The sequence below is a fragment of the Bos indicus x Bos taurus genome, chromosome 21, assembly GCF_003369695.1.
Source record: "Bos indicus x Bos taurus breed Angus x Brahman F1 hybrid chromosome 21, Bos_hybrid_MaternalHap_v2.0, whole genome shotgun sequence".
Lineage (NCBI taxonomy): Eukaryota > Metazoa > Chordata > Mammalia > Artiodactyla > Bovidae > Bos > Bos indicus x Bos taurus.
This window is the reverse complement of record NC_040096.1, coordinates 47,434,877-47,457,345: the sequence shown is the minus strand read 5'-3', so window position 1 is coordinate 47,457,345 and position 22,469 is coordinate 47,434,877. Positions and strand designations below refer to the sequence as shown.

Below are 22,469 nucleotides of genomic sequence, written 5' to 3'. Positions count from 1 at the left end.
AAAACAATATGAGATATTATGAAGAATATGGGCTTTGATTCAGATCCAAGGTGTTACCACTATAAAGTTAGGCAACGTGGCTTTTTTTGTATTTCTTAAATTATTTTAGTCACAGTTCAGATGTATAAAATGAATAGAATATCATCATTTTATGGTTATTAGGGAAAATGAAATGAGATGATATATAAAAGCTCTTGGTCATATAAAATGGATTCTCAACAAACATTATATCCATGCCACCACTACCATCATCACCTTCAACCCACAGTCTCACAATTTAGCTTCATTTCTAGACACATTAAAAATGCAATTTTGATTAATTTGGATCATTGCTATCTATAATCATTTCAAAATTTCTTACTTTTTTGGCTTTTTCATTGATATAGAAAAAGTACAAATGGGAATTGATTAAGATTTTATTCAGAACACATTCTATATTATACAATATACTATAAAATCACATTTGTACAAAATATGATACTCTATTTTTTAATTTTTACATTATAAAATACTTCTAATTTGTGGGTCAGATAAGATGAATAAAACGATGCTAAACAGTGACCTAGGTACCGATTAACATGTATGTTTTATTGCCCTGTAATATTCTGGCATATCAAAAGGTCAAAACACAATTTGTGTGCGTGTGAAGTCATTTCAGTCGTCTCCAACTCTTTGCCACCCTGTGGACTGTAGCCCGTCAGGCTCCTCAGTCCCTGGGATTCTCCAGCCAAGAATACTGAAGCAGGCTGCCATGCCCTCCCCTCCAGGAGATCTTCCTGATGCAAGGATTGAACCTCTTTTGTCTCCTGCAGTGGCAGGTGGGTTCTTTACTACTTAGCTCCACCTGGAAAGTCCCAAAGCACTATTTACTAAATTTTTAATGCAACAGGCTTCTATCACTTCTGTATAATGTGATGAGATCTTTATAAAGTGACATTTAATGTAAGCTGTGTTCTACTTTATATACAATAACACTTGATTGAAAAGGTAAGGCTGTGACTATTAAGGGCTTTTAACGTTTAGTTTGGAGAAGGAAATGGCAACCCACTCCAGTAGGCTTGCCTGGGAAATCCCATGGACAGAGGAGCCTGACGGACTGCAGTCCAAGGGGTCACAAGAGTCAGACATGACTTAGTGACTAAATGACAACATGAAAACCCCAGAGTTCCAAAATATTAACTCTTATATTCAGCATCTGCATAGACTTACTTAACATACTTGGTTGCCTTATGACCATCAGAGTTCTTTCATGCCCACCTGTCTTTAGTTTGCTTCCTGATATTTGTGGCTTGCCTCAGCAATTCCCAACTTACTGTGACATTAGAACATTATTTCAGTGGCTTAATTCTACTTTATCAAAATTTAATGGGGTAAATAGCACACTTACTTAATACATTATTGGGCTTTCCTTGTGGCTCAGCTGGTAGAGAATCTGCCTGCAATGCAGGAGACCTGGGTTCGATCCCTGGGTTGGGAAGATCCCCTGGAGAAGAGAAAGGCTACCCACTCCAATATTCTGGCCTGGAGAATTCCATGGACTCTATAGTCCATGAGGTCGCAAAGAGTTGGACACAACTGAGTGACTTTCACTATCTCTATGCTTAAGGATAAATGCTTTACATCAAGAGTTTATTTGGTCCTATGTGATAAAGAGAAACCGTTTTTTTTCCTCTATAATGCTGTATCAATTCTAAATATATGAATAATGTGTGCATTTAAAGGAATATTCTAAGGTTAAAATTTAAAATACCATAAAACACACACGCACACAAAATCTGATTATGCATTTTATAAATGTTATGAAAAGTTTCCCAAAAGTATTACAAAATAATAATTTCAACAACTATACTAGGTTATATGTGAAATTTGTTGATTATGAAAAACCTGACTCTTTTTCTAGAATTCAGTACTTTTAAAGAATCAATATGCAACTCTCAAACATTTTTAGTAAAGAAAACTTAATTGTAAACACAGAGCTTTTCCAAGGTAGATGACTATTACAAAGTTCACTAGAAAATCAATATAGCATTTTAGTTGGAATTTGCTCATTAAACACCCACAGCTCTAATGCAAATTATGATGGAATGAATAAAGCAAATACGTATGCTTCTTTCTTTTTATTAAATGTAAAATCTACTGTTAATTGCATCTCGTATGTCATACAAACTTTTCTCCTTAACTATTAAATAGAAGCTTTAACAAAAGTCATTAGAGATTCTCTTTCTTTGACTTGAATAAATTTCAATATTTGTTCAGTAAAGGTTCACAGCAGTTAAATTACATTAACAAATATTATTAGCTACTATGTAAGCCAACCAAGTAAAATACTTGTATTGTAGGTAAAACAAATCATTGGGTGTTTACAATAATATTTGGATATCTCCATTTTTAAACATGGTTATCAAATATCCTATAATTCTTAGTCAAATGAGAAAGATTCAGAGAGGATCACCCCAGTCCCCACCCCTAAATACTCAAATTTGTTTAGTAAGCTAATTGTTTTCTAATATGGGCAAAAGTAAATATGAAGAAGCTGAACCAAACTAAGTATGAGTTTATTGAGTCAAGACAGTACATATTTTCTTAGTAGAACCCAAGTCTATTGACAAACCCATATTCTACACTTCTCAAACTACTTTTAAAATACAGTAGAAGACGGTTTATTGGAAAACATTCTAGTTTAAACATCAAATCATAATTTTCTAAATAACATAATTTGGAAGACAGACACTTCCCAAGAAAAAGAATCCATTTAACATCCTCAAGGTAGTTATTTAAATAGAAAAGGCTGAACTGCAGAGAGGGAAGAAGAAATCATTAGGATTTGAATTTGAAACATATGAAATAATCACTGATTATAATTCAAATTCCAAAATTCTAAGCAATAAATATAGGTAATAGTTTGGTTAAAGATTACCAAATTTCATATTGTATGAATATTTTTTATTATTGCTTTACATGAGGTTACATGAATTCCTTGCAAATAATATTTAATGTTTTATGAAATCATAATATGTATACATTCCAGAACCACAAATATTACACTATATCTTAATTTCCTTAACATTTATAATTTCTCTTTCTTGGCATGAGTTGTTTATTGTAAATTAAACACAGGTGGTAAATATCACACACCACTAGGGAACTAACCAACATACTTCAAGTAGTTTGATGGTTCTGTTCTTGGCATTACATTGCTGAATTCAACTTATTTCTTCAGAATTTCTTTAATAAACCAGAATATTATTTTTCTAAAACTGGGATAAATGTTCAACATTTTACACGATTATTCTATAAATAACCTTTTTTGATTGAAAAATAATACACTCACTGTAAAAATGTGGAGACGGAAATATTTTGCATAGTTTTGTAATTTTCTGTGTATATTTAAGATAAATAGAACATGTTTTCATATTCTTTAGTATTCATCAAAGGTATAAAATAGAATAGAATAGACTTTTATCATAAGGACATGACATATTTGACTGAACCAGGATGCTCCTAAAATAAGATTTTACACCATTTCCAATTATTCACTATATGAACCACACTGTAATGACCATCTTTCTACACAAATCTTTATGTATGTACATAGACAGTGACTTAGGAAAATTCCTACAAGTATGATTACTACATTAAAAATCAGCTTTTTAAGCTTTTTACTATGTTTTAAAATTTTCCTCTGTAAACTTGCTATAAATTTATACTTCCCAAGAGTATAGAAACTGCCAAAGATTAATTAGAAAATTATACAAAATACTAAGTTTAAGGAGCAAAACTATTAAAACAGCAACTTTCTGGCAAAACCTGCCATCATTACATACACGTATTTAGTACAAATAATGCCAAGACTATATAAAACACTTTCTAAAAATGTGATCTTTACATTCAAACCTTCAATATATCTGATATTAGCTACAATTTTTAATGTGAAAGAGATAAGCTTATCTCTGAAGTATTAAAATCAATTATTTTATGCACTTTTGAGATATAATTTTAAGGGGTATTTAACCTATTTTCTGCACAGAATATACACTTTAAATTTTAATAGATACCAACGGGAAAATTCTGTGAAATATAATTGTTACCTAAACATTTTCCTCTTTAGAATTAATTAAACATATGCAAAAAGTCAGGAATCATTTTTTGAGAAGTCTTTTGTTATTTTTGTTTTAAATACCCAAATTGCATGATAAGCTCTCAAATGCTTGATCATGCTAAAGTCCATAGCATGCTATACCTAGTAAAATATTTCCAATTGTTGGTCATTGTTATGTATAATGGTTTTTGTTTTCTCATGTTCATTTTGTTGTTTCCAGAAAAATACAAACTTTTCTAGGGAGGGAGGTTATAAAATTGGCCGTACTCTACCTGTAAGCATTATCTGACCTACCTCTCATTACAATTTTAATACTCAAAGGATTCTACAGCCAAAGATAGTAATATAATTTGCATTCTATCAATATTTCTACTTGCTGCATTTCACAGATATGGACCTTTTTGTTTTAATCTGAAATAACTAGTCATATTCTTGAAATCCTTTTTTCTTCCAAATTAATAAATATGCAACAGAGATATATGTGGTGTTCGGTTCAGTTCAGTTAAGTTCAGTCATTCAGTCGTGTCCAACTCTTTGAGACCCCATGAATCACAGCAGCCAGGCCTCCCTGTCCATCACCATCTCCCGGAGTTCACTCAGACTCATGTCCATTGAGTCAGTGATGTCATCCAGCCATCTCATCCTCTGTATCATTATATTAATACTGTTACAGCATTTAGGTTTTAGATTAAAGGCTAGCATATTTTATTAATGCCCTATGCACACGTGCATGCTAAGTCGCTTTTGTCGTATCCAACTCTTTGTGAACCTATGGCGTGGAGACTGCCAGGCTCCTCTGTTCATGAGATTCTCCACGCAAAAATACTGCAGTGGGTTGTCATGCCTTCCTCCAGGGATCTTCCTGACCCAGGGGCTGAACCTGCACCTCTTTCGTCTCCTGCATTGGCAGGTGGGTTCTTTACCTCTAGTGCCACCTGGGAAGTCCAATGCCCATTATATACACAGAGAAATGGAATTCCAATGTGTATTATTTCTTAAAAGTAACAGTATGTTATTTTCTGTTCTTCTGATATACCAAACTAAATGACTCTTGTTCTTCTTAATCATTATATGATCAGCATCATCAGAGATACGGTATATAGTAACAAATAATTTTTTTACAAGAGAACAATGTACATATTTTCTTACAACAATTTTTATTTTTATGTGTTAATTAGTTGGGTATCTTAATATATTTGCTACAACAGTAGATGATATATCTACACTTTTAACATTTACATATTAGTCTGAATAGAAAAACATAAGTTACATATTTCAGGGATTCTAGGTTCTGATGCTTTGGACAATAAACTTATTTTGTCTCTACCAAAAATAAATGAGAATTCTCTGTAATAAGAAAGACTTAATTGTTTTTACTAGCAGTCTAAATTTGGATGCACAGAAAAGAATTTGTTTACCAAGAAAAGGTGGATTAAATGCTTGCAGAATCAGTATGGTATGCTAACTAATAAGCAAACTACATAACCACCGAATTATATGTAAAATGTAACTAAGAAACAGATAGATTTATATAAGGAACTAAGGAGTTATTTTGGCTAAAACCCAATATTGGCCTTATTTCAGTTTAATTGGAAGAGGATCTCAAATTCATCTTCTCCATGAGATATCAGGAACCTGGATTTCTCTTTGTACCAAAGGTTAATAAGAAATGTGTCTGCAAAAGTCAAACAGCATTAAATACCAAAAACTGATTATTATTCTACAGCAGTTGTTCTGTCATTCATAATCTCTCCATGCTCCAACCTTCCACAGCTAATCTTTAATGGATGACATGCAAGAAAGAAAAATAACATATAGAGGAAAGATTCTAAAGATAGGGTTTAAGAAATAGAAAAATAAGGCTTTTAAAGAAATATAAATATTCTAAATGTCACAAAAATAACTTAAAAAACTAAATAAATATTCTGTGTGCAAAAATTCACACATCATCTGTATACTATAAATGCAATAGGTTAATAAAAATTAAGATATTAAACACTAAAAAATGTCCACTGAGATTGTTTCAGAAAAATGAAAGGTTTATTAACAAATTATTTTTAAAAGTAATAACATCACTCACCTAAGAGAAATTGAATTAAGTGGATGCAAATAAGGTAATACAATACTATCTCTGTCAAAATCAATTTAAATAAATGAAATTTTGAAGTGTTTGTGATTTAATCACTTTTATTTAGATGAGAAAAGATACTTACTTAAAGGACAATGTTTTAGTTGTGCTTCTCTGAAATATCTCCTAGTATCTGAAGGTCATACACGCCAATAATTTACATCATATTATCCACATGTATAATTTAATGAATTAAAACACAGTAAGACCTATGTAGCATATATTTTCCTTTATTTTCTTCTTGGTAGAGATTTTAAAAATTTTCATATTTTCAAACTTTCCAAACAAATTTAATTCTGAAAAGTCAGGGAAAACTAAAATCTATGTGGATAAAATGAAGTAAGTAAAATATGTATTTTTAACATGGAATATAAAAAACAAAACTATATATAAGTAACTATGAAATAGTTATTTATATTAGCTACACTTGATATGCCCCCTATTAGATCAAGAAGTCTTAAGGAAACAAGATGCTAATATCATCTCCTTATCATCATAATTACCACTTATTGAGTGCTTTCTAATGGGTTAACTACTTCATAAACATTATTTCACTTAAATGTCACAGCAACCTATTAAGTAGGTTTTAACCAAATCTTAGAGAGGCTGTCACTTACACATGATAAGTAGTAAAAAGATTAGAACAAAGGTCTGAATCCAAAGTCTAAGTAAGCATTTACCACCATCTACTACAATGACGTATTATGAATAAGAAGTGACTGCAAACAAAAAGACATGTCTGAAATACCAAATCTGTCTTATTTGCTGATGCATATTTAGTGCCTAGCACAGTGTCTAGTACATACAAACCCTTCAATAAATATTCCTTGTTTAACTTTTAAAGTAGTTAGCATAGTTCCAATTAAATGCCTACTAAAAGTATCAATGGCAGTGATGCTGCTGCTGCTGCTGCTGTCAAAAAAGAAGGGGAAGGTAAAAAGTCAACAATTTGAGATTTTATCGATACAGGATACAACTGCACTTCAAACTCATGAAATCACTTTACAATGATAGTACATTATTCACATTAAAAACTAACAGAGAAGCAAAGGAAACAGTAACAGTCTACATGAAGGTTTACCATAAGTATATATCAGATTAAAACCCAAACCTTGTGCATCCTATTTCATTTCAGATCCATATTTAAGTAAAATGTATTAGTGATAATACATTTTTCAGTAATTTTTCTCATCATCCAATCCTGGTTTCCAAACCTTCTTCTTTCACTTTTCTCTTTATTTCCCTCTTAAAATCTATTAATAGTAAACTATAAATTCTAACTGAAATCTAAACAGAATAAAAATATTATCATGACTTCTGACATTATCAAAGGTTTAAGAATTTCATAAAGATAAAAGTAACCAAATATTAATATTAGCTACAATTTACTGAGTACCAGTTATACTCTAGGTGCTTCTATACATTATCTCTAATCCTTAAAATAATCTGGTAAATTAGTTAATATTTACATCTGACATGGGAGAAAGTAAACCAGGAGAGGCTAATAAGTAACTTGCCCAAAGGCACATGGTTGGTATTAAGGGTCAAAGCTGTGATTTGAACCTTAGTCCATCTGATTTGAAAGCTTATAGTCTTCCTGTTGCTTCAGTCTGTCTCACAGAGTACTGGGAACGTTTTGCTTTTATATGGTTTTGACTATACAAGATTCTTATGAATTATACTATCAACTGGGGGGGAGATAAGATGAACTAAAAAAAAACATATATGTTACATAATAGAGACATAAAAATAAATAAGGGGAAAATCAGAAAGACAAGAAAAACAGCACAGGTAAAATTGCAAGATTTGATCAAAGCCATTACATGGATTTCATAGAATTTTGGTTTATATAATCTTTATGTGTCAAACCTATCGCAGGAATGATTTTAAGATTAGAGAGCAAGTAACAAAAAAAAAAAATCACATCTTTTAAAAGTAACATTTACTTTTTATAATAGTAAATCTAATCCATGCTCAATGCAAAAAACCTGAAAAGGCAGAAAACTGGTAACTGAAGCATTTACACATCCATTCACAAAACCAAAATTTGACTCTAATTTTATATTACATATATGTATATATAGTTTTTTAACAAAAATTATATCAAGAATACAGCTTACCCCTAATTTTCACTTAACTTTGAGTCATAAAGTTTTTTTCATATCATTAAATATTCTTCATAAATAGTTTTAAATTATTGCATGATGTCTCATACCATAAATGTACCTAAATTTATTGCTATCATAACTGATACTGATACAAATATTCTTATTTATATAAATATTTACAAATCATATACTTAAAGAAAATGGCTATTTCCTTAGAATATCACATATTTTAATTATCATTTTATTTGAAAAAACTATAGATGTACATTTTTGTATCCTATTTGCAATTTTCAATGTCCAGATGTTTTAGCATGTATTTCTTTTAATATGGAATATTTTGATTTAAAACAGTATTACTTAGCTCCAGAGAAACTATATAGCACTTTCATTTTCATCAACTTAGGACGTTATAGAAATATACTAAACATCTTTCAAACATTCAACATTAAAGTATTTTGTCATTAATGAGAAAATTTGATTAACAAGAATCATAAAGCAATCAAATTCTTTCCATCTTATGCAGGCATGACTCATACTGTTTAGTCATAGGGAATCCTTAAATATATACCAATAAATAAATATTTAAAGTATACGATTAGCTATACTATACAAAAGTTTAAAGAATAAATATGCTTAATCAGTTTTCCCCTCTAAGAGATAAATGAGCTATGTAGACATATTAATTCATGATTTTCAATAAATCACAATGGCTTAAACCTTAATAAATTATATCTGAAAGACATATACAAAGTTAAATTATAACGCAAACACTAAAAACAGATGTATTTCTTATAATACCATTCTAGCAATTAGTACACATATTTGATTATAAAAAGCCAAGAAACTTAAGTGTTCTAAATTTATATTTGAACTATCCATTTTAACATACTGTTAATTTTCCTTAAAATACATTACTTTCATATTTTCCCACTAAAAAAGAAACAAAAAATTCACAGTAGTTTAACATTAATCGAAAAACAAATATCTGGTATTTGGCTGGAATATTTATTTCTCATCATCTTTGTTATATTTTCTTAGTGATGTTCTACTTTGCACAGTAATGTTTTGAAGACATATTATACCTGTTAATTGTATCTCTGACCTAAAATACCAGAATTATTTCATATAAGGCAACCAGGGTAAGTGATTCATAAAGTGATTTAGGGAAGGAGAGAAAGCAAGAGAAAGAGTACATCAGAGATAATTGACCATATCTGTAACACATCACAGATACATTTAAAAAATTTTCTCCTCACAAAGACTCATGAATGAACATAGACTCCAAAACATATTTTAGGCAGTCATTTATAATCTTCAACTCAGGCAATCTTTTACTTTAATCTTTTCAGAGAATACATTATCTTCATCATCATCCATGTCATCAGATGAAAATTAACTTCACAAAACAGATTTTTGAATCAAATGTAGGTTTCCACTGGCAATGAATATATGACTATCTTCATACAAAGAAGTATTTCCTCTCAACAAGCTAAAACAATAAGTGGTATCTGAACCGCTGGGATGAAAGGTAGAGGCACTGGTAATCATTATTCCCCCTTGTTTGTTCAGGCCCTTCCAACAAAACAAACAACCTTTTTGTGATTGGATTGACATGGTGTTAACAATGCATTTAATGCCCAAATCAGTATGAATACAGGTAAAGCTCTCACTAATACCAGTACCAGGATGTTAAAGCCACCTATTTTCTAAGCAGCCCAAAAAAAAAAAAAAAAAAAAAGAGCCAGAGCTTTCCCTCCTTTGGCAAATAAGTTAGCATGCTAGTATTCACCAAGCCACATCAGATAACAGCTTTGCGTATGATTTTTAATGCCATATGTTAATACTCATATGCAATACCTGCTGTCTTTTCAGCAATTTGAGCTTCTGTTGCTTTTTCTTGGAGTTCCAGTTTAAGCTTCAGTTTTCTGTGTTCTTTATCTTCTTTACTCAGTTTTTCTTGAAGCTAAAAAACATTGAAAAAAACATGGATTCTTACGAATATATCCCTTGCACAAATATAATTAATCCCAGTGTTAATTTTTACTTTCTCTAAACCCTTATAGAATAACATATTAACTTTATGAATATATAACTCTTGGGAAAAAACAATCTTTAAGGTTTTAAGATAATTTACAAAATAATAATTACCTGAAATGACATAATAATTATAAAAACATTTTAATATACACTTAATAGGCAAATGAAATTAAAGAAGGAACATTATTATTATTAAATATACTGTGACAAAAAGCAATCTGATAAATTCTTTTGTCTTAAAGCAAAAGGCTTGGAAGGGATCATTGTAATAAAATAAAGGATAGCACAAATTACAGCTTCTCTTAGTAATTCTAATATTTTGAAACAAAATTAATTAAGATAATAATCTTAATATTTGATACAAATCTCCCTTTGAGAATGCTATGCCATCAACTTCCATTTAAGTTGGCACTGGCACCTGATTCATAATTGGTATGCAATAAATAACTGCTAGATGAAAGTACAGAAAATATCTCATGCTTTCATATGGAGTCCTTCCAAATGTTTTATTTTTAATTTCTCCCTCGGCTTTTGTCGTTTGTGTTGTTTTCCATCAGACATGATCGACACTCCTAACATCATGTTTCAGTTTGATTAGGTCAAACAAATAGAATATTAGAATCAGAAAAGTATATAGAGGTTAAAAAAAAAACCAGCAAGCATAGAAAATGAACATTATTTAATAATATTACTTAAAGCTCAAAGGAATGTAACTAGAAAAAGAGTCAGAAGTGACATGATAAATTAGATTGGACAAAATACAGCAATATAAGATAACACAAGGTAAATGACAATATTTCCAAGCCTTGCTACTTTAAAGTTTACATATAGTACTGAGCACAGGGCACAGATACTACAAAGAAAAAAAGTTAAGAAAGTAACATGAAACCAATGAAGTAAAACTTGAATTTTATAGGCACCTATGAAAAGTACTACAGATTATGAAAAAGCGAGTGATATTGCAAGCCACCAAGACAGGAAACAAAAGAAACTGCTCTTCATAGCCCATGTCTCAATTCAATCATACCCTGAATGGCATGGTATGGCAACGGCATAAAGCTACTGTTCCAGAATTAAAGTACACAATAAAACTGAATTATGATGAGTGACAGCAAACTTAGAAGGCCAATAACTAAAAGTATGCTCTACAATTATCAGACTTTCTATACTGTACCTTTTTATTGCTTGCTTTGAGAATGTTCAATTCTTTTAGAAGCAACGCTATTGTCTCCTCTTTACTGAAATCTGAAGTAACCTGACAAGGATTCGTACATTCGCAATGCAAATCATTACTTCTGTGGTCCATGATGCTGTAATGAAGAAAACTATTAAAACAATATACACATAATTTCCACTCTACAGGATCTGTACATTTTATACTTCAAACAGGGAAACAAGTTTAACAATAAATGTGTAAAATTACTTAATATAAAATTTCTCTTAAGAAAATACTATGGATGAAAAAGCATAAACATCACAAATTCACAGAGGTACTAATACACCAATCTCACAAGGAAGAGTTAAATCTGTGAAAAACATTTGGTAATAACTATAAAGATTCATGCAGGAGACCCAGGTTTGATCCCCGGGTCAGGAAGATCCGAGAGAGAAGGAAATGCCAACCCATTGCAGTACTCTTGCCTGGGAAATCCCACAGACAGAGGAGCCTGGAGTCTGTGGGGTAGCAAGAGTTGGACAAAACTTAGCGACTAAACCACCACCACCATAGAGATGCATACTACTACTACTGCTACTACTACTACTACTACTACTACTACTACTTCTAAGTCACTTCAGTCGTGTCCGACTCTGTGTGACCCCATAGACGGCAGCCCACCAGGCTCCTCCGTCCCTGGGATTCTCCAGGCAAGAACACTGGAGTGGGTTGCCATTTCCTTCTCCAATGCATGAAAGTGAAAAGTGAAAGTGAAGTTGCTCAGTCGTATCCGACTCTTAGCGACCCCATGGACTGCAGCCCACCAGGCTCCTCCATCCATGGGATTTTCCAGGCAAAAGTACTGGAGTGGGGTGCCATTGATGGTTCAGTACAATTAAAGAATTCAGTTTTTAATGGGTTATGAATATTAATTCAATTCGTACTTTTGGTCAGGACTCCAGATACATTTTTACTTTTCTGAAACTGGGAACAACAAATAATTTTTCATTATAAATGACAGAATATCATATTTTCATTATTAAAGTCACAGCATATTAAAAATGAAAACCTATTCCTGTGACACTTAGGGGTAAGCAAAATAAATTTTTGACAATGTGTATGCTATTTGAGAACAATAATTAACTTGTTAGCAAGTACTATAAAGGATGGGAAGGAAAAAGTAGATGACTTTAGCCCAGTCTCTACTATTTACCTTTCCTATGTAGTTATAAAGTTTATCACCTTTTCATTCATCCCTACTTCCCAAAAATATACTCCAATCTGTACTTTCATAAGACTATAACTGACTGCCAAGAGGGTGGAACATATTAACATTATCTACTTCATTATATATCAATATTCATTAACATACCTATTTCATAATTTTTAAGTAAATAGAAACAGGTATTCCTACATAAAACTCTGTTAAAAAGTATTCCATAAATATGACTTTGTCTAGACTGAAAATACAATATTTATATTTCAATATAATTATAAATTAGTCATTGAGAATCTTTAAATGTAGCAATATTTTCATAGTACATGACTAATTATCAAAGTATTTTACTCTTTTAAGGAAAAAGTCACAGGTGTCACAAATTCAAATCTCTTCATAAAATAGGTAGATAAAGTGAATGGGTAGAAACTACAAAATGTAAAATATCAAGGAATGTAAACAGGAGAGTAGGTGACCCTTCTAAAAGAAGTCAAACTCATTTAAATGAAGAACAGTGCTGACCAAAAGCAAAACATATCTTTGGGCTTGTCTTTTCGTGGAGCTGCCAAGTTATGGTTCTGATGAAAAATATACCATTTTCATCAATGTAATAGTTATTTCCAGATCCTTAATGAAAGGTCACTTAAAACAATACTCAACAAAATATAAAACCTCAGGACCAAACAAACAAAAACAAAACAATTAAAAAATAAATCCTCATGATCTTCATTCAGGCTCATCCTGTGCTTTTTCACTCAGTGACTTAGACACATTATATTAACGTAATGAAAATAGCAGAAAACTCCCCAAATTCTAATAAGTTAACCATACATCAAATTAGGGCCACATTAAAAAGAAAGGGAGCAACAGAGGGAAGAAGAGAGGAAGGAAAAGTTCTCCCAATTCTTACTTTCTAAATCTAAGGGTGCTAGCACTCACTTGGATTTTCCTGCAGTGCAGTGAGCTGTCTCGTCACCTGGATGAGGGCTGACGACTTGAAAATTCCTTGATCTCTGCTCTGGCAGTTCTGTGCTCTCATATGTAGCTTCATTAACTAATTCATTGGATTTCTGATGCATGCTTCCCTTAGAATTCACAGGCAGTTGCTCATCTGGCTGGGTATTTTTATTTCTGCCTGTAGTCTCTTGTTCAAGGTAACTATGGGTTATGTCTGCATTTAAAACAAAATAAAAACATGATATTTAAGACATCGTTACATATTAAACAGATCAAAAGAGTATTTTTCTGTAAATAAGTGGTCTCGTAGCTTTAAACACGCACTTACTAACCTTACTCCTATTGTAATCAGACAAACATGTACAGGGTGATCTTGCTATTAATGCTTCCATTTCCAGTCAGACAGCAGAGTAGGATGGTGGTTTACAACCTTAAGTGTACATCAGCTGTGTGTGTGTTTAGCCACTCGGTTGTGTCCAAATCTTTGCATCCCTATGAACTGTAGCCTCTGTCCATGGGATTTCCCAGGCAAGAAATACTGGAATGGGCTGCCATTCCCTTCTCCAGTGGATCTTCCTGATCCAGGGATTGAACCTGTGTCTCCTGCATTGCAGGCAAATTCTTTACCGGCTTAGCCAGCAGGGAAGTCTACATCAGCTGAGGAGTTTCTAAAAATCCTAAAGCTCAGGTTCACCTTATACTAACTAAATCAAGATCCCTGGGTGTGATCACAGGAGTCTAGTATAAAATCAAGGCTGGGAACCACTGATTTAGGTTATTATTTTATACATTACTTTTTTTCCTAGAATTTGAAAAACAGGATATGGTAAGTTAACTGATTACAGTGAAGTGATAATGTGCATGGGATTCTGGTGTCAGACTGAGTTAGAATCTCGTCTTTGCCAAACATATAACTTTGGGCAAGTTACTTTACCCATCCATGCCTCAGACTTTGTTAAATGGAAACATAATACTGCTTACTTGAGTTGCTGCAAGGATTAACTGAATTAATGAAGACAAAGTACTTGGCCTACTGTTTGGCCCATCAATAAATGTTAGCTATTATTTTGATAATAAGCATCATCATATTAAAAGGGAAATAATACAAGGAGAATTATTTTTAACTTACCTTTCATCAGATATGTATAATAAATTAGAGAATATTTTGAAAAGCTTGGCTATCTCATAAAAATGAGCTACCTCAAGCTGTAACTATTAAATAGCTATTCAAAGGAACAGTGTATATCTGATTTATAGTGAAATTCCGGGGAGAAAATGACACATAGACAAGTGAACAAAACAAACTCTCTTAACCAATAAATCAGATCAATGACCACAAATACTGATTGAAACCAGTACTTTATTATTTCCAATAGAAACAATTCGTCAATTTTAAAAAGCAGGTGAATCGCACCTGCTTGTTTATGATGCCTTCTTTAATTTGTCACACTTAAAATCCTTTTGAGGCAGAAGAGTAGTTTTACAATAAAAATAAAATAGAGAAACATAAATAAGGTACCCCTCACAAAGCACTCATTCTTCCAGAAGAAATTCTTTGCTTATATATATATATGCTGAAATTAGGTATAGCCAGTCATACACTCCAAGTCCTGGACATTGTCTATTGGTGGCTGAATGCTAAACCAGAAAATATTCATTTTTGGTCAATTACTCTTAAATTCACTGAGGGCATAAACTGGGAAAATATGCTATCATAATTACATATCTATGATATTTCATTATATTCTGTTTTAAACTTTAACAATTATATGTATCTGAAGGTTATTTGTTGGTTCTTGAAATTTCAAAACACCTGGTCTGCTGTAGATGTTCATCATGCTACATTTCTAGAATAGGCTGGTATTAGTACCCCCAAATATGAAAGAGGTATTATAAAATTTTATAAATGGACACTACGGAATATCACTAGATAATATCATTAACAGACCAGGCTTTTAAGCACCTATGACTTTTTTATTTTATTTTTAAACTTTACATAATTGTATTAGTTTTGCCAAATATCAAAATGAATCCACCACAGGTATACATGTGTTCCCCATCCTGAACACCTATGACTTTTAAAGTAATTTAAAGAAAATTACAGCTATAGAAAACAATATCAAAACAACAAAAATTGTCTCCAGAGGCATATCAGAAGACAACAATTCATATTAGGCCCTATGCTATTCTTCAGTTTATGAAGTACAAAGATTCTTCAACAGGTAAAAGGATAAGCCAAGGAGCATAGCCAGTAAGGAAAAGCCCCCAGTTCCCCACTGTTACTGTTGCTGTTCAGTCGCTCAGGTGCGTCCAACTCTTTGCGACCCCACGGACTGCAGCACACAAGGTTTCTGCGTGCCCCATGGCAACACCTTATCAATTGCTTCAGAATCTTAAGTCTTAACTCTCTGACCTGTTTTTGAGAACAAACATATCATTATCTGCAACTTGTCCCAGGTTTTCACCTCTGTATTTCTGGATGTAATGTAACATCTCTCTTCATTTAGTTTTTATTTCTAACTCTGAGTGCTGACTTTACCTCATCCCTGATATCTATATTACTTTTCATTACCACATTTATAGCTCTCTTTCTTACTTCAGCTTCTCTCTCGTGTGCTCAGTCATGCACTGAGTACACAGGCACTCACAAGCACTCACTCTTTGCAACCCCATTGACTGTAGCCCATCAGCATCCTCTGTCCATAGAACTTTCCAGGCAAGAATACTGGAGCAGGTTGCCATTTCCTACTCCAGGGATTGAACCCATGTCTTCTGCACTGGCAGGTGGATTCTTTACCACTGTGCCACCTGGGAAGCCCCCACTTCAGCTTCAGTTCAGTTCAGTTCAATCGCTCAGTCATGTCCAACTCTTTGCAACCCCGTGATTCGCAGCACGCCAGGCCTTCCTGTCCATCACCAACTCCCGGAGTTCACTCAGACTCAAGTCCATCGAGTCAGTGATGCCATCCAGCCATCTCATCCTCTGGTGTCCCCTTTTCCTCCTGCCCCCAATTCCTCCCAGCATCAGAGTCCTGTCCAATGAGTCAACTCTTCGCATGAGGTGGCCAAAGTACTGGAGTTTCAACTTTAGCACCATTCCTTCCAAAGAAATCCCAGGGCTGATCTCCTTCAGAATGGACTGGTTGCATCTCCTTGCAGTCCAAGGGACTCTCAAGAGTCTTCTCCAACACCACAGTTCAAAAACATCAATTCTTCGGCACTCAGCTTTCTTCACAGTCCAACTCTCACATTCATACATGACCATTGGAAAAACCATAGCCTTGACTAGACGACCTTTGTTGGCAAAGTAATGTCTCTGCCTTTCAATATGCTATCTAGGTTGGTCATAACTTTCCTTCCAAGCAGTAAGCGTCTTTTAATTTCTTGGTTGCAGTCACCATCTGCAGTGATTTTGGAGCCCAAAAAAATAAAGTCTGACACTATTTCCACTGTTTCCCCATCTATTTCCTATGAAGTGATGGGACCAGATGCCATGATCTTCGTTTTCTGAATGTTGAACTTTAAGCCAACTTTTTCACTCTCCACTTTCACTTTCATCAAGAGGCTTTTTAGTTCCTCTTCACTTTCTGCCATAAGGGTGGTGTCATCTGCATATCTGAGGTGATTGATATTTCTCCCGGCAATCTTAATTCCAGCTTGTGCTTCTTCCAGCCCAGCCTTTCTCATGATGTACTCTGCATAGAAGTTAAATAAGCAGGGTGACAATATACAGCCTTGACATACTCCTTTTCCTATTTGGAACCAGTCTGTTGTTCCGTGTCCAGTTCTAACTGTTGCTTCCTGACCTGCATGTAGGTTTCTCAAGAGGCAGGTCAGGTGGTCTGGGATTCCCATCTCTTTCAGAATTTTCCACAGTTTATTGTGATCCACAAAGTCAAAGGCTTTGGCATAGTCAATAAAGCAAAAATCGATGTTTTTCTGGAACCCTCTTGCTTTTTGCATGATCCAGTGGATGTTGGCAATTTGATCTCTGGTTCCTCTGCCTTTTCTAAAACCAGCTTGAACATCAGGAAGTTCACGGTTCACATATTGCTGAAGCCTGGCTTGGAGAATTTTGAGCATTACTTTACTAGCATGTGAGATGAGTGCAATTGTGCGGTAGTTTGAGCGTTCTTTGGCATTGCCTTTCTTTGGGATTGGAATGAAAACTGACCTTTTCCAGTCCTGTGGCCACTGCTGACTTTTCCAAATTTGCTGGCATATTGAGTACAGCACTTTCAGAGCATCATCTTTCAGGATGTGAAATAGCTCAACTGGAATTCCATCACCTCCACTAGCTTTGTTCGTAGTGATGCTTTCTAAGGCCCACTTGACTTCACATTCCAGGATGTCTGGCTCTAGGTCAGTGATCACACCATCGTGCTTCTCTTGGTCATGAAGATCTTTTTTGTACAGTTCTTCTGTGTATTCCTGCCACCTCTTCTTAATATCTACTGCTTCTGTTAGGTCCATACCATTTCTGTCCTTTATCGAGCCCATCTTTGCATGAAATGTTCCCTTGGTATCTCTAATTTTCTTGAAGAGATCTCTAGTCTTTCCCATTCTGTTGTTTTCGTCTATTTCTTGGCACTGATCACTGAGGAAGGCTTTCTTATCTCTCCTTGATATTCTTTGGAACTCTGCATTGAGATGCTTGTATCTTTCCTTTTCTCCTTTGCTTTTCGCTTCTCTTCTTTTCACAGCTACTTGTAAGGCCTCCTCAGACAGCCATTTTGCTTTTTTGCATTTCTTTTCCACTTCAGCTTACCTAACGTCAAATTTTGTGATCCCTGAACTCTTGGTAAATTAGGTCTTTTCACCTGTGAATGTGATATCTTCTTCAAACAGAGCAGACATGGAACCTTGCCAATAAGAGGGTTCTTGACTGATCCCTCCTGGATCCGAGTAATCATTAACTCTTGAAGTATTATCAAAATAAACTCATAAACTTCTAATGCACTTCTGGGTTTTAATTCTAAATGTTTAATACTTCTGAAGAATTCATACTATGTGATTTGGCTCTATTTCTGGATGTTTCTAATCTTGTTCTGTAGTAAAAGGTTTTAGATTCCTAACTGCAACTGTTCATCAGATATTTGGAGACTGATCTGAAACTATCCATATTCTTCTAATGAGAATTTAATTTTACTTTAAAGTAAACAAGGTGACTTATAAAATTTTCCTTCCTGTCTGCTTTTTACCTTTTTTTTTTTTTTTTCGGACAAACTATTTTAGCAAGTCTTCCTTAAATCCTCTGAATGGTCTCAACAGTCCTGTACTCTGCCATACTGCATTACCTTATATCAGAATTTGATCATTTGTATAGAAAGTTTGACCCCATTATTTATTAATTAATGACTTCCCTGGTGGCTCAGATGGTAAAGCATCTGCCTACAATGTGGGAGACCTGGGTTCAATCCCTGGGTTGGGAAATCTCCTGGAGAAGGAAATGGCAACCCACTCCAGTATTCTTGCCTGGAAAATCCCATGGATGGAGGAGCCTGGTAGACTACAGTCCATGGGGTCGCAAAGAGTCGGACATGACTGGGTGACTTCACTTTCACTTAATAATCATCCATGGAAATGCCACAGTGTGATATGTCCTGTGGTAAGTACTGGGAAAACAAAGACGGGTAAGAAACAGATTCTCCCCTCAAAGACTCTACAGTCCAGTGAAGAAGACAAACTGATCTAATAATTTGAAGACAATGTACTAAGGAGCATGCTAGGGCTACAAAGACCACAAACAAAACATACTAGACATCCTGATGCTCAGCTGGAAGACTGTGGGATGATTTCACAAAGGCATTTATTCCAAACCATGACAAACAGAAATATGCAAAGTAATGGACTATCAAAGGGTTTGAGTTCAGTAAAGAAAAAGCGGACAGACTGTAAGAATAAGAGAACAGGAAGAACGAGTACAAAAGAGAAGAAATAGCTTTAGGAAAAACAAAGACATTTGGTGTTTTGAAAGGACTAGATGCTATAGTCGAGGAGTGAAAACTTGTAAAATGTGTAACATTGTAAAGACAAGATGTGGTAGATCTGGGAATGTGTTGATTAAATAGACTGATGATGAAGTACTTGGAGAGGAATAAATGAAGGTATCAAGGTACAGGGAATGCTACCTTTCAAGACACTGAAGTCATTCAGAAAAAAGGCAAGCAATGGAGACCAGAGATGAAAGACAAATGCAAAAGACTTCACTGGCTGCATAAACATGCTAAAGAAGACAGAACCTGATGAGAAAGCTGACTGATGGTAGACAACAGTCATCTCTTTCTACCTTTTTACTTTGAAATAATTCCAGTCTTATTAAAATGTTGCAAATATAGTACAAAGGGTTCCTATATAACCTTCATGCAGATTCCTCAAATGTTAACATTTTACCACACTTGCTTTATTATTTATTCTATGTCAGTCTACCTACACATATATATTTTTTTCTGAAACATTTCAAAGTAAGTTGCAGGCATGATTCACTTTGACTTTTCAGGTCAAATATCAAGATGGTGCTGTACCATACTTCAGTTTACCAAATTTTCTTTACCTTATTCAAAGGTCAACTTAAATTCAATTTCTGAGTTAATACCTTCACCAACCAAGAGAAAACTGCATTTAGTCACTCTAATTCAGTCTTCAGTTACTTTTCCTAAACTTTGCAGGCCCAACAGAAAAATTTTTACCAAGTGATAACAGGTTGATGCTACCAAAAACTTTAGTTGAGATGTTGTCTTACCCCCATCACTTGCAAAAAATATTGAATTAGCAATATATCAATAAAGTGTAGCAACAGTGAAGTTATGGGTCTGTTTCATACACTATTCAAGTTGAAAGATGAGATAAATGTTTAAAAGAACTCACTTCCGATTCAAATTTACCTCTAGGCAGAAAACACTCTATTCTGTTGATGCCTCTCTCTCATGGTCTGAAATGGAAACTCTATAACTTTCTTTAATAATTTGCTTCAGTGTTGAATCAACGTCATTGTCAATTGTTTCATCATTAGGACTAACAGAATTAAAACTATTTAAATTCATTTCTTCATATGAACTTAAGAATGTTACCAATCTTTTCTTCATAATTCATGTCTATGAAATCTAACTTTCCTCAAATAACATGAAATTTTTTGTGATGACTAATAAATCCCTTTATTTATTTGCTCTTCTGTGGGCATGCTGTATTAATTGGACATATGAATTTTAACTACTTAAAACAAATATATTCTCCAATTTTTACAATACAATATTTTTACATGCTACCTAATGTAATCACTGCCATGTAAACCTATCCTGTCACCATTGAAAATAATGCTATAGAAGATTATTACTCAGTCTGCTTCAAATGCCACCTACTGCTATTGTTAGAGCCAGTTTATTCATCTGGGCAAACTGGGTGAATTTAGTAACAACTTTTTAAAACTCTTAATGCATGTGTGTTGGCCGGCTGTATGATATGGTGTGAAGACCCTGTATCTTCCTAGTGACTTTCATATTGTTTCTGTGGATCATTTTCATGATCTAACAAATTCTCCCCTTACCGCTGGAGGTATCGGTATTGTCAACTATTTCAGTGTTCGTATTGCTATCACATTCTCAACTCCTTAGTCTAGAAAATTAACAGCATCATACTATTTCCTAACCTAGAAAAGAACGCTTTGGGATCCCCTTTGACATCAGTTCTCCAGACAATTATACATTAATGTATAATATACTCAGCTACATTGATGCCATCCAAGAAATCATAACTCAGGGCCAAAAATAACTGTTACTTCACAACTACTATACAGAAGTGAGGAGGCAGTTAGAATCAAATAGGGATTCTTAGAGGCTGGGAAATTCCGTCCTGTCTGGCTTTGTAAATAGTTTGTGACAACTGGTATCTGTGTAAATGGATTTGATGGTCCCCTGGGGGGTCAATACTGTTTACAGAGCTGTTTCTTCAGAGTGGTTGAGCTAGAATTGTCTCTAGGGATCTTACAGGGGTTACTCAGAATAGCAACATCACAGGTACCTGAGAGCTCAGTGGCAGAAAAGAGAAAGAAGGATGGAAGTGTAACAGGCAAGTGCATTCAAATAAATGTATTTCTTGCTCCTTCACATGCAGGTGCTCCTCAAGGGCACTGACTATCTAAAATGAACCATAAAAGAAGCAATTTGTAATTACGTTGTCTGACACTTGCTAACATAATTGGTCATCACTTCTTTATACTCCATCTTTCTTTTTTTGAAAAGGTTGTTACTTTGATTGTAGCATTAGATTTTATAAATATAAAAAGAATGAAAATCTCATGTTTATCGCTTCTTTCTTTTGTATACTGTCACTACATTATGTAAAAACATCAAAATGATAAGATTTTTTTTTTTTTACTGTTGAATAAGTATAAATGTGATTTCATGATGGATTTACTATAGTCCTACATTTTAAACAGAATATGTCTTTTTTTCCAATGGTTAAGAATTTTTCTAAACAAACATTAGTTTCAACATAGCCCCTAATAACTTCTATCAATTCCTTGGATAAGTTACATGTAGATCATCTATCTCTATATGTATACAAATACTCTTTACTCCCTTTACTAAATACTTTGGACTATTTGCTTCCTATTATGTGTGGGGTGATTAGTTTTCCATATAGATGCATATATGAGCTTTTCTCTCCCCAGACATAAAAGACATCAGAAACTTCTGCCATATTATAGTAACTCCACTTAACATGAGTGAGTACAAGAGCAAAGTTCAGACCTTCCAAGTAGAATATTGGTG

At 33.7% G+C, this 22,469-nt stretch overlaps 1 protein-coding gene across 6 annotated transcripts in view; it reads right to left on the bottom strand.

Moving 5' to 3' along the window:
* Positions 1–22,469, bottom strand: part of MIPOL1 (mirror-image polydactyly 1) — a 313,865-nt gene that overhangs the window by 217,150 nt on the left and 74,246 nt on the right. For 4 of the 6 annotated variants that reach the window (XM_027520983.1, XM_027520985.1, XM_027520989.1 and 1 more), the window contains 3 exons: positions 13,684–13,915; positions 11,547–11,697; positions 10,193–10,298 (listed from right to left, as the gene is read on the bottom strand). In XM_027520983.1, the coding sequence (XP_027376784.1) occupies positions 10,193–10,298; positions 11,547–11,697; positions 13,684–13,915 (489 nt within the window). The remainder of the gene's footprint in view (positions 1–10,192; positions 10,299–11,546; positions 11,698–13,683; positions 13,916–22,469) is intronic. The other 2 variants (XM_027520986.1, XM_027520987.1) reach the window with 1 other exon arrangement.